This window comes from Brassica napus, chromosome C1, assembly GCF_020379485.1.
Source record: "Brassica napus cultivar Da-Ae chromosome C1, Da-Ae, whole genome shotgun sequence".
Lineage (NCBI taxonomy): Eukaryota > Viridiplantae > Streptophyta > Magnoliopsida > Brassicales > Brassicaceae > Brassica > Brassica napus.
Window position 1 is genome coordinate 7,717,145 of NC_063444.1, and position 12,358 is coordinate 7,729,502.

Genomic DNA, 12,358 nt, shown 5'->3' on the forward strand with positions numbered 1-12,358 from the left:
AATATCGAATATGAATGGACTATCGCATGTTTAGTATCTGCTGTCATTGTCAAATTGGACTCAAAATATGATTGTTGTTTACAATCATGATATAATATAGAGAATACTAACTTAGAATTAAAAAAAACAATATAATACCAAATATTTCTGAAATGAGATATATTTTATATTTGGTATTAAAAAACCAAAATTATAGAAGTAGCAAAGAGTGAAAGTCAAACTTGTTCATAAAACAAACACCAGAAAAGGAAAAAAAAACCAGCATAAACGACTTAAGCATTAAAAAAAACTGCGTCTTGAACTCCAATCCTCTTTCACCTATGCATTGCGTGCTTTCTTCACCTTCTCCGATGCTATCTGCGCCTGGCTACTTCCACCTTCAGCTTCACCACCAAAACCCGACCAAAGATATGATGGCTTTACCACATCAGTCTCAATGATCTGATCCAACGTTCTTGGAGTGTCACAGCAGAGTAAACCCCAGTCGAAACGTCTCAGCGTCTCGTGAATCAGGTCTTCTCTAAAGGAAGAAGATGGTAGATTGATGATAACTCTCAAGAAAGGCCAAAACTTGATGATGTCTCGACGGTAAATCTCTCGGAGACTCTCGTCCGTGTAATCAAGAACCAGAAGAAGCTTACCCTTGTTGTGATCGCCGTGTGAGAATTCGTTAAGTAGTGATGTTTCTTCGTTGCATCTTGCCATGATATTAGTCCAGTTCAGTCTTGAAGCTTCAAGAACTTTCTTCACAAACCTGTGAACTGAGTCCTTCTCTAGAAGATTCATGAATCATGAAAAGATAGCAATCTAATCTTCTCTTCTATTGTTTCTTCTTCCAGACGTATCCTCTCTAGAACAGAGACATGACTTGGTTGCTCCTGCTCTTGTTTCAGGTATTGAATGTTTCTGTCTCGTTTTTCTAGACCCAAACTTGATTCTTGGAACAATTTAGAGCATAAGTTAAACATTAAATCTGTTGTAGAGACATAAGAAATGTCTTCTCTTGTTCTCAGAACTTACCCCTGATGAGCTCTCAAGATATCTTAGACTTGTGTACTCAGCAGAACCTGTACACTTGTGGTTCAGAGACCTTACATTGGTGAGGATTCAGATAAAAAATCTCCAAGTCCTTGTCCAAGGAGCACAACTTGAACCTCACTCTTCTCTTCTCCAGCTTCTGTCTTCTCTCATTGAGTTTTATCTGCCAGCCGCTCAACTCATTAGGAACTTCATGTATTATCACATTATGAAAGAAGATATCAAACATCAAAAGCTGGGAAATGGCTCAGCAATAAATCTAAATAAACTAATAGTCAGAAACGAAGAATTTTCACAGCCGTAAAAATATGAATATTATGAAAAGAAAATAGCAAACATTAAAAGTTGGGGGATGGCTTGGCCATAAATCTACGGATTCCAAAACACAATGAATTTTAATAATTAAGAATCAAGACGGTGGAGATTTGTATAGAATCTAACCAGAGATCTAATTAAAACTATAAACAAAAAAAAACAGTGAAATAGATTACCTGAGAATCCAGAAAAAGCATGTCAAATCAGAGCATGCGAACTTGAATAGAGGAGGAAGAGCGGCCAGTCCGTAGATCAGAGAGGAAAACCAAATCGTTAGCCATGACTCAAACTTTTTGTCTACTGGTTAGTTTAGAACGAAGGATGATTCTGAAAGCATGAACTCGTACCTTTTTATAGCAGAGCGTCCACCGCCTTGCACTCTCCGGGGTCGCATTGAATGGAGATCGTGTGTGATTGATTAAGGAGGGCTTTATGAGGGAATCGGTTACTGTCTCTGTTCGTGGAAGAAGAAGACGAATCAGTCGATGGAGGAAGATTGGAGACGCGAGACGGACACTACGAACCCTAATCCAAAACGCAACGTTTAAGTTTTGATATCCGATGTAGAGTTCGACGGGCCTGACTGCGTGGAAAAAGCCCAACTTCAGGGGAAAGAAACCCAAAATTTTATAAATCATACGGCGAGTTTTGAGAGTGTGGGGACATGTGTCGCACCCATGATGATCGAATTAGTGACGTGACGTCCTCACAGGAGAGAGTAACTCTACTTTATATTATTAGATATGAAACCCTTATATAGGAATACAACTTTGTAGAATATGGAAAACTCTTAAACTAATATAAAAAGGAAAACTTCAAAACCAATTATTAAATAGAAAATTACCAAAACTCTTAATGTAAAATATCTTAATCTATCTAACCATAGTCACGTATCACTCGACTGCATATAACGAGTCAGACTCTACCCAAAGGTTCCGAATGCCCATTCGCACAGCCATCTCCCCCGTATGACCGTCGGTTGATTTGCACTAAACTTGGATGATAAGGGGAAAACACATGTTGCACTTCAAACTTTCTAGAGAAATTTAAATTCACTTCACCGATGTTCATAGATCTGAAGTATCCATCTTCTCTAATGATGTAAGCTGTTAGTTGGAGCTTGGTTGAGTAATTTCGGCTTTCATGGATTATCACAGCGACTTTATTCTCCTCATCAACGAAGACTAAATCAGCTTTCCAATTGCACAGAAAATCCCTGACTGGTACCATTGATCCCATATCCACCTTTAAAAACTTGCTCCACGACACCGCGTTGGCCTCAATCTTATTCGTAACCCAAACCTCCAATGTCACAAACGATTGATAAAAACCATAACAATGTGCAGCAAGTTTATCTTCCCTAACTGTAGATAAAGCTACAGTATCCGTATAATAATAATAAGAGCTAAACGGGGGAGGCATGTGCTGTCCAAATCTCTCACTTGTATAATCAAAACATAGCAAACAATTTTCCCAAGATGCTAAATACTCATAATGATTTCTCTTTTTACGAGTTGTTCTTCTGATCACTCTAGCCAAAAGGTAAGTAGATCCCGCCAAATTCACGAGGCTGTGATAAGAATTTATTTTATAGTCGGGGAAGACACCAAGAAAGCTCCATAAATCAGAACTAAAGTCGTAGATTTCCAACTCAATGCCTAGGCCATAATAATGACTAGTACTAAGTCTCAAGATTTTATAGTTACGGACCTTACTGTTGTTGTCGTAACCAATAGCATACATGTCTGATTTTCCGTAACATATTCTCGGTCTGATCCACCTTGTTTGCGCAAGATAAGGGTTCCACACCAAGAGTTTGGAGTTGTCATTGGTGACGCATAACAGTAAGCCATCACAGTGAATTACTCTAGATACCTCGACTTGATCAAGTAAATCTAATTTCTTCGTGGATGGATCGACCAAATTGTTGTGATTGCTGATGATTCCTTGGATATCGACTCTAAAGGGGCAAATCTTATTAGATATCATCATGAACCCTTGAAACTCATGATGCTGCCTTGATGTTTCGTTACCAAGGATAAATTCTTTGGATAATGCATTCCATAATTTGCAAGTACACCGCACTGCTCTCAGAGATGTTATTGGAACATTGGTGAGTATCTTTTCCCTTATCAAATCGTGTGGAAGATCATCGCACATTGTCATTTTTATAAGTTTCTACAAACGCTGCAATAGAAATATTAATAAGATCAAACACCACATATCTTATTTTCAATCAAAAATAGTAACACATAGACCACAGTGACAGGAAAACTCACAATATGGATCGATGAATCTGCACGCCTGCAATCCGTGATCAAGGTAACATGCTTCTGAGCTTAATGACCCTCATTCTATATATTAAGGTGTGCTTGAACAGGTCTAAACCCTAGTTCTTCATGGGCTTAGTAAAATTAATTGGGTTTAATGAAAACACGCATACACGGATATATATACCCATCTTAAACTAGTTTTTAAATAATGTTTTTTTAATATCACAAATTATAAATTTATACATTTTTACATTGCTTTATTATTCTATTATATTAATAAAACTGAATTTATCGAATTTTTAAAAATTCATATATATGTTGTGAAAATAATGGAAAATTCTATCTTTATTCATAACATAGAGGTTCCTTATATATGAGATTACACCGTTATAGATAAGTAGATAAATGGAAAGAGTACAAATCATAATCCAACTAGGAAAAGGAAAACATAAAGACATAAGGAAAAGCTGGCCGATTCTCTCTTTTTTGGGCCGCCGATGGTATAATCTTTTGGTTATGAGCCATCCACAATCTGGTTCATAACACTCCCCATTGGATGCCATAACCATTTAGAGCTTGTAATGTGCTTTAATGTTGCCTCATTAAAACCTTACCAGGAAAACCCAATTGGGACAAACCCATGGTGAAGAAAAAAGAGTACAACACACATTACTCCCTCTGATTTGGACATTACTGAAGGTCTTTTGGACCTCTCCAATTTTCTGCAATCCGTGGGTGATGAAGATCTTGGGCAGAATATGCTTCGTCCTCGAACATGATAATTGGTTCTTCTTTACCATCGGCCATGCTACAATCTGATCGAACATATTGAGTCATCGACCTCGAATACACACACACGAAATCTTGGATGATGTTGATGTGATATGCGTGTACCACCATGTGTAAAACATAATCTGTCTGAAAAACAAATCAACAAAACCAAATAACCCCTATTTGGGATGATTAGTATAAAATAAACCAAAATCAAAGGCTTCTTCATCGTCCTTTTTATGGACCAAACAGATCAGTGTCTAAAACAAGACTTCTGCATTGTCCATCTCAGGACTAAATGGAATTCTTTATCGTCCACCTTTGGACTGAATGGATCAGTGTCTAAAACAAGTGATCTCACGCCCATGTACTAGATAATGAGTGAGACTGGTCCATATTAAATCTCTTGAGTACCCTTTTCTGTATATACTATTTGATGCACAAGGATTTCATTGTTAATGTACTCCAGCTGTAATCTCAAACAAAACTTTGTTTTCCAAGATCTTTCATCTCAAACTCTTTCTTGAGATATTCAACTGTTTGGGAAATTGTATCCAGCGGTTCCTAGGATATTCAGATCATATACTTTGATGATTATCAATATTGTTCTCGAGAACTTGATGTACTTTTAGCTCAATACCCTCTAGTACTTTCATTATCCAGTGGACCATATAAATATGCAGTCACTACATCAACTTGCTGCAAGTCCAATTTTCTCTCTTATATAGCCAGACTTATGAGAAATCTAAAATTAGTTGCATCTACCACATGGGAGTATGTCTCCTCATAATCTATTACTGGTCTTTGTGAGAATCCTTGTGCAACATCAGCTTTATATCTCACGATTTCTATTCCTCACAAGACCCATTTATATCCACTGGTTTTAACATCATATGGCGTCTTAATCATATGGCCAAATACGCTTTTCTTCTTTAAACTATTTAACCCCACGTTTTCATTCAATCCAATCTGTTCTACGAGTACGCACTCTTATGTTGACGTGGGTTCATGATCCTCGCTTATATTCATAAATTCAAGTTCTACCTTGTATGCAAATAAATCATCTTATGTCGACATTCCTTATTGGTTCCATTATGTTCCAGACATGATATAATCGATTGAGATTCATTATTATCAGGACCTTTAATACTTTGCAGCTTGGCGTCCCAAGCTACATTGTTTGGTACCTGTACCTTAGAGCCAGCCGGCCTTATCTCCATGTCTGGGATGGTTTCCTTAGTAACCTCGGATTTGGATTTTGATTATCATTCTCTGCACCTTTCTTTTGTTTCCGAGGATTCTTATCTTTTGGAACCTATTGGTCTACCACGTTTCATACGTTGTCTAGACTCTGTAGCAACTTGACTGTGTCTCTTCTTGGACATCAAATTCGTTGGTGCTTTACAAGCTGGTTTATATATGACTTAGTCATTCTTTTTCGGGTCAGCAAATGTGTCTGGCATTTGATTAGCTAGCTTTGTAAATGTATAATCTTTGGATGTGTATTTCACATTCTTTAGTCCGAGGATCTTGCCAAGACATTGATGGTTGATTCCATTCTATTTTTTTTACCATTCTTTTACCAGCTTTATTATTTTTCTCCTCCTGATCTTAAAATAATCCGTGTACCTGGCCTCAAATATAATCACCCATAGTTGGCTCAAAGTACTTTATTATTGTGGGAGAATCATATCCAACATATATCCCCATCCTCCTTTTGACGTCCCATCTTAGTTCTATGTGGTGGAGCAATTAGTACATAGACAACACATCCAAATGTCTTATGATGGGGTATATCTGGCTCTTGACCCGTTAATAATTGTGATAGGGGATATCTATGCTTACTAAATGGCCTGATGCGTATTAACTTAGGTGCATGTAAATTTCTTGTTGCCCAAGCTGTGAATGGGAGTTTTGACCTCATAAGTTATAGTATATCAATCAGCTATTTGCGTTTTAAAAGATTTTGGCCAAGCCGTTCTTGGTATGGACATGTATCACAAAATTGTCCACACTTACCCCCATGGACATACCATAATCATTTAAACGCTTGAGACATATATCACCAGTATTATCTAGACATATAGTCTTTATTATGAAAAAGGGGTTCGTAGCCGTTTTACTGGTGATGGCCTAATGAGTTTTCCTTGTGTACATGCTACACACGTGAGATTCTTTGGGATAATTCTTCTTATTTTTAAAGTGTGCCTTTTGAATATCATTTTTCGCATCATGTTTGAACCAGGATGGCCAATCCGGTTGTGCCATAAAGTGTATATTTTCGCAGGCTTTTAGCCTCTATCATACTGATCTATGCATAGTCTAGGTCAGTAGAGAATGAAGGTATAGTCTTTAGGACTTATTATGGCCTTGGGCGATTTTATACATATATCTGAAGGAACTCTTTGTTTTCTTCGTCCATTGTTTCAATATGGAAACCATTCATTCTTATATCTTTAAAACTCAATAGGCTGCTCTTGCTCTTAGAGCTGGGTGAATATTAGGCATCACTGATTTCTAGATGCATACCCTTAGGCAATAATATATTAGCCTAGCCATAGTCTTCTTTCAGACTGGCGATACCTGCTTTAGTACTTATATTGGCGTTTTTCAGTGTACTCATATAGAAAAATCATTCATTCATTTAATCTAAGCAGACAATGTAATAGAAATAAATTCAAGGAGATAAAAATCAGAGAAATCATACAAGCAAAGCAATCACACAAGTTTGATGTCAAAATCAGATTATTAACTTGATTCTTTTAGGCAATCATAAGTCTCATATTCCATAAGATTATCTTGATCATGTTCGAAATTATTTTCACCATCTTTATAGACCAAGTGGGTTTCAGGATTCTTCCATTTCAGACTCTCTTTGATAGAGGTCACAAAAATGTTTGGGAGTCCTTCATAGCTTAGCCCAATGGTTCCCCATTCCACATCTATGGCACACTGATTTGGTCGAGCTTTGTGGTTTAAAGGATATACCACGGCCACTGCCTTGACCATGGCTCAAATTGGGTTGATACCCACGGCCTCTGCCATAGTGATTCCCATGGTCAAATGTGTTATAGTGGCCATGGCCACGTCCTTTCCACTCTCCACGACCATGGCCGTGTGGTCTATCATTCTGGACGTAGTTACCTTTTTTTTTTTTTTTTTTCTGTGGCCTTATTGGTATCAGGTAATGGGGTTAACCCAGGAGGTCTCAATTCACTGTTTCTCATCAGTAATCCATTATTTTGCCCAGCTAGCAATAGACTCATCCACAGACTTATAGTCCTGGATTCTGGGATTCCTCCAATCAAATAGGGCCTTTGGTAATAACACCGTTCTTTGGTGATCATATCTCGATTTTTTTAACTCTGTCCAAAGGTCTAGAGGATTCTCTATAGATACTGATCTTTGAGACTCTTAATAAGATGATGGCTAATAATTAATATTGCCATGTATCAATCTTTCTCATTTGGCATTATCGCCTTTTGTGATTCATTCACCAAGTCCTTTGACTTTAGGATAAACTCAGTATCCAATGTCCATTTCAAATAATTATCTCCTGAGAGATTTAGGGCAGAAAAATCCAAGTTGATTTTCGACATCTCAAATCATATATCAATCAAATTTAGATCTCATAAAATATTTAACATACGGTCATAAACAAGACATGCTATCAAGTCAATACATTTCTAATAAGCAAACAAGCCACACGACCTAAGGTGATATAATGCAATAAGGCCACATGGCCAAAGTGATATATGATGCATAATAAGTCACACAGATTTATCAAGCAAGGGTATCGACCAAACAAGCAATTTCTATATGTTTTCATGCGGCCATATGGTTATAATGCAAACCTAGCATACTGATTCTATATGTACAGGAGTGGAATTATGGAACCTCAATTTAAAACAATCATATCATGCAAAGGTGATAATAATCAGATCATGCGCATAACATAAACATGTTGGTCAGGATGATATATGATGCAAACTGGCCACACAGCCAAGTAGATATGATGCACTCATTCTTAGCAATCGGATTCTATATGTGCAAGGGTAATATTAAAACATTCAATCAAGGTTTAGCAATTAATCAATCAGTTTCAGGTATGAGATTTAGCTAGACTAACAATCAGATTCAATTAGGTATTATCAAGACTAGCAATTGGATCAATAATCAAAAATAATCAAACGGATTCAAGCATTACACAATTTAGGGTTTCGATCCAAAAATAGGGTTTCAATCATGAAAAACCAAAACAATCAGTTTCAAGGTTGATTCTATCAATTTTATTAATCAGTTTCAAGGCTGATATTAGCAAGATGGAATAAAGCAATCTGATTTTAGGAATACACAAATTAGAGTTTAATGTTTCAATTCAAAATTAGGGTTTTATCAATCAATTAGCTTCTAGCAAATAATCTTAAACCTCAGAACAATTGATTATATCATGAAACTATCAACCTAGTATAATATGAAACCTCAAAACATTCAATTCGGATTCTGCAATACACGGATTCTATTTTAGGGTTTATCAATTCGAATTAGGGTTTATATTATAACAGATTCTAACATGCAATATTAAACCTCAAATCATTCAATCAGATTATAAAAACTATCAATCCTAACTCACACGGATTTAAACCTCAAAGAAACATTCAATCAATCAAATAAAACAATTCATGCACACGTAATTTAGGGTTTACAGATTTTAGGGTTTCACTTTGAACATTAGTTCATTCGATTCTGGGTTCTTAGAGTTTAGGTATACCTTAAACCTTTGATGGGTTGAATGGACCACCAAGAGAATGAGCTTACGTGGACTGGTACAAACTGGAACCTTACGCGGACTGGTCCAAACTGTTTCCTTGCAGTCCGTGAGCTTAGTTTGAGCTGATCGGGATCGTTGGTACGCGAGCTGGTACTTGCAGTCAAAGAACTCGTAGATCTTAAACAGTTTGATCACGGACTGGAACAGGCTGATCGTACAATCTGGAATAGTTGAGGCGTACTGAAACTTGCAGAGATCAGTCCACAGATCGATCTTGTTGAGATCAGTGGTCGAATACAGATCAGGGTCATGATCAAAGAGAGGTGATCGATAGAGATTAGGGTTTTAGCAATGGAGAGAGATTTAGGGTTTATGGTCGATATTTTAGCTTAGGGTTTTAGAGATCAATCGTGCTGATAACGTGTTGTGAAAGTAATGGAAAAATCTATCTTTATTCATAACATAAAGGTTCATTATATAGGATATTACACCGTCATAGATAAATGGAAAGAGTATAAATCATAATCCAACTAGGAAAAGGAAAACATAAAGACATAAGGAAAAGCTGGCCGACTCTCTCTTTCTTGGGCCGCCGATGGTATAATCTCTTGGTTATGAACCATCCACAATCTGGTTTATAACAATATAGCAGTTCTATTTGCACTATGTTCAAAGTTTCATATAAGTATTTTTTCATTAGTCTCATACGCCATGAGCTTGGCCAGTAGAAAAGTCAACAACATGTTGAAAATTCGTAACCAATAGGCATACATGTCTGACTTTTCGTAACATATCCTCGGTCTGATCCACCTTGTTTGCCCAACATAAGGGTAGGCCTGGACACGGATCGGATATCCAGGTTTTTGAAGGTATTTGTGATTTGCTTCGTATGTCACGGATATCTAATTTTTCGATTTGCTTTGCTTCGGAAAAATACGGATATTCGGAAAAACGAATATCCGAAAAATAAATAGATATTTGCGGATATTTACGAATACTTACGGATATCTCATATGTTTTGATTAATTCAAATAATCTTAAAATTTTTGATACAAAATTTGTTTTGTAAAATATTTTTTTGCATGATATATATGATAAAAATTAAAAGAAGGAGTGAATCTACATATTTTGTAAATTTTTTAGAACTTAGTTAACAATTATAATAACACAAAATTTAAAAAAAAATTATAATTATCATAAATGTGTTCTCTTCCTCAATGCATCGTTTAGATAATTCTATTCCACATCTAGAATTGTTTACACGAATTCAACAAAAATCAGTCTATAAAAAAAAAATATTAAGCTTTTGCAATTTATTCTGGTACAGTAAAATTATCAGTAGTGTCTCAAATCAAGCCATCTCAACTCTTGTATTAAAGGCTCAGCAGAATACTAAGAGAGTTATATGGAAAAAGAGGATTGGCATTCAACGTCTCTATGGGAACAAAATGACATGAAAATAATAAGAATGCAAAAGTGGATGATACAATAATTTAATCAAGGCAAGTTAGGCATCTCTTTCTTTTGTCTTTTTTTGAATGGTCCGCTGATTTGCACTAAGCTTGGAATATAAGGGGAAAACACAAGTAGGGGATACAACTCTATAGGGAGATTTAAATTCCTTTCTCCGATTTTTATAGATTTGAAGTATCCATCCTCTCCAATGATGCTAGCTTTTGGTTGATTGCATGAGCGACTTCGGCTATTAGTAATAACCACCGCAACTTTATTCTCCTCATCAGCGAAGCAAATATCAGCATGCAAGCCAAACATAATACCTCTGAGTCGATTCATCATCATCATATCCACCTTAAAAAACTTGCTCCACGTCACCGCGTTGTGCTCAATCTTATTCGTAACCCAAATCTCCAATGTCATTAAAAGACTAAGATCAAAATAAAGTGCAGCGAGATTCTCTTCTCTAACTGTAGATAGAGACGCATCATATTTATTTATGTTATACGGGATAGGCAGTCGCTGTCCATATCTCTCCATTGTATAATCGAAACATAGCAACCATCTTTTACTTGTTTTTCTCCCACTGCCTATATCGTAACTACATCCCTTCAAACTCACGCCGCGTTTAAACTCATAAATTATACAGTCGGAGATGACATCAAGAACGCTCCATGAATCAGAACTAAAGTCGTAGATTTCCAACTCAACTGCTGGGCTGTAATAACCAGTATTACTAAGTCTCAAGATTTTATAGTTACGGACCTTATTCTTGTTGTCGTAACCAATAGCATACAAGTCTGATTTTTTAAAACATTTTCTCGGTCTGATCCACCTTGTTTGCCCAACATAAGGGTTCCACACCAAGAGTTTGGTGTTGTCATTGGTGAAGCATAGCAGTAAGCCATCACAGTGAAAGACTTTAGATATCTCAACTTGATCAATTAAATTTACTTGCTTCATAGATGGATCGACCAAGCTGTTGTGCTTGCGGATTCCTTGTATATCGAATCTAAAGGGGTAAATCTTATTAGATGCCATCATGAAGCCTAGAAACTCACGATGCTGCCTTGATGTTTCTCTACCAACAATAAACTCTTTGGATAATGCATTCCATAATTTGCAAGTACACCGCACTGCTATTAGAGATGTTATCGAAACTTTGGTGAGTATCTTTTCCCCTATCAAATCATGTGGAAGATCGTTCATCGTTGTCATCATTTTTTACAATAGCAATAAAAGCTGCAATAAAAATTAGATCAAACACTACAGTTAATTTTCAATCAAAACCACAAAGTAACACATAGAAAACAGTGACACAAATACTCACAATAAGATAAATCGATGAATCTGCATGCAATCAATGATCACAAGAAGTTGACCAAGGTTATTATGATGTAAATATATACGGTTACTAAAGTTTGTTAGAGACGTTAGAGTAGTTAAGCTTATTAGCAAGTGTATATAAGAAACACATTGTACAGACTTTACAATTAATCATAACATTTCATTCATTCATCTTCATCTTTCTCTCTCGTTTTTCTCTTATCTTGATATGGTATCAGAGCCTAACAAGATCTTTGGACGATGAGCGTTTCTCGATTTGAGCTTGCTTTCCTGGATATTTTCGGCTTGATCCTTCAGATTGTTGAGCTCGTTTCATTCTATTTCTTCGTTTTCTTGTTCCGACTCTCCGCTTGACGGATCCGGTAGCTTGTTTCTTGTTCACTCGATT

At 36.4% G+C, this 12,358-nt stretch overlaps 2 protein-coding genes across 5 annotated transcripts; both read right to left on the reverse strand.

The window, feature by feature from the left end:
• Nucleotides 1–144: 144 nt before the first annotated feature.
• On the reverse strand, nt 145–4,227 carry LOC106431773 (putative F-box protein At4g17200). Of its 4 annotated transcripts, none has more exons than XM_048745499.1 (4): nt 1,701–4,227; nt 1,530–1,570; nt 1,021–1,201; nt 145–937 (listed from the first exon to the last, which is right to left on the reverse strand). In XM_048745499.1, exon 1 carries the CDS (start codon nt 3,517–3,519, stop codon nt 2,269–2,271), a length of 1,251 nt encoding a protein of 416 aa, XP_048601456.1. In that variant the 5' UTR covers nt 3,520–4,227; the 3' UTR covers nt 145–937; nt 1,021–1,201; nt 1,530–1,570; nt 1,701–2,268. The 4 variants fall into 4 exon arrangements, with proteins under 4 accessions (XP_048601456.1, XP_048601457.1, XP_048601454.1 ...); XM_048745500.1 differs by having other exon boundaries at nt 145–520; nt 642–1,201; XM_048745497.1 differs by having other exon boundaries at nt 145–1,201.
• Nucleotides 4,228–8,026: 3,799 nt separating this feature from the next.
• On the reverse strand, nt 8,027–11,884 carry LOC106431772 (putative F-box protein At4g17200). Its single transcript, XM_013872592.2, has one exon. It carries the CDS (start codon nt 11,842–11,844, stop codon nt 10,666–10,668), a length of 1,179 nt encoding a protein of 392 aa, XP_013728046.1. The 5' UTR covers nt 11,845–11,884; the 3' UTR covers nt 8,027–10,665.
• Nucleotides 11,885–12,358: the final 474 nt, after the last annotated feature.

Bases quoted from the DNA above. Each gene is read 5' to 3' on its own strand.
- LOC106431773 (XM_048745499.1), bottom strand. From the start codon at position 3,519: ATGACAATGTGCGATGATCTTCCACACGATTTGATAAGGGAAAAGATA.
- LOC106431772 (XM_013872592.2), bottom strand. From the start codon at position 11,844: ATGATGACAACGATGAACGATCTTCCACATGATTTGATAGGGGAAAAG.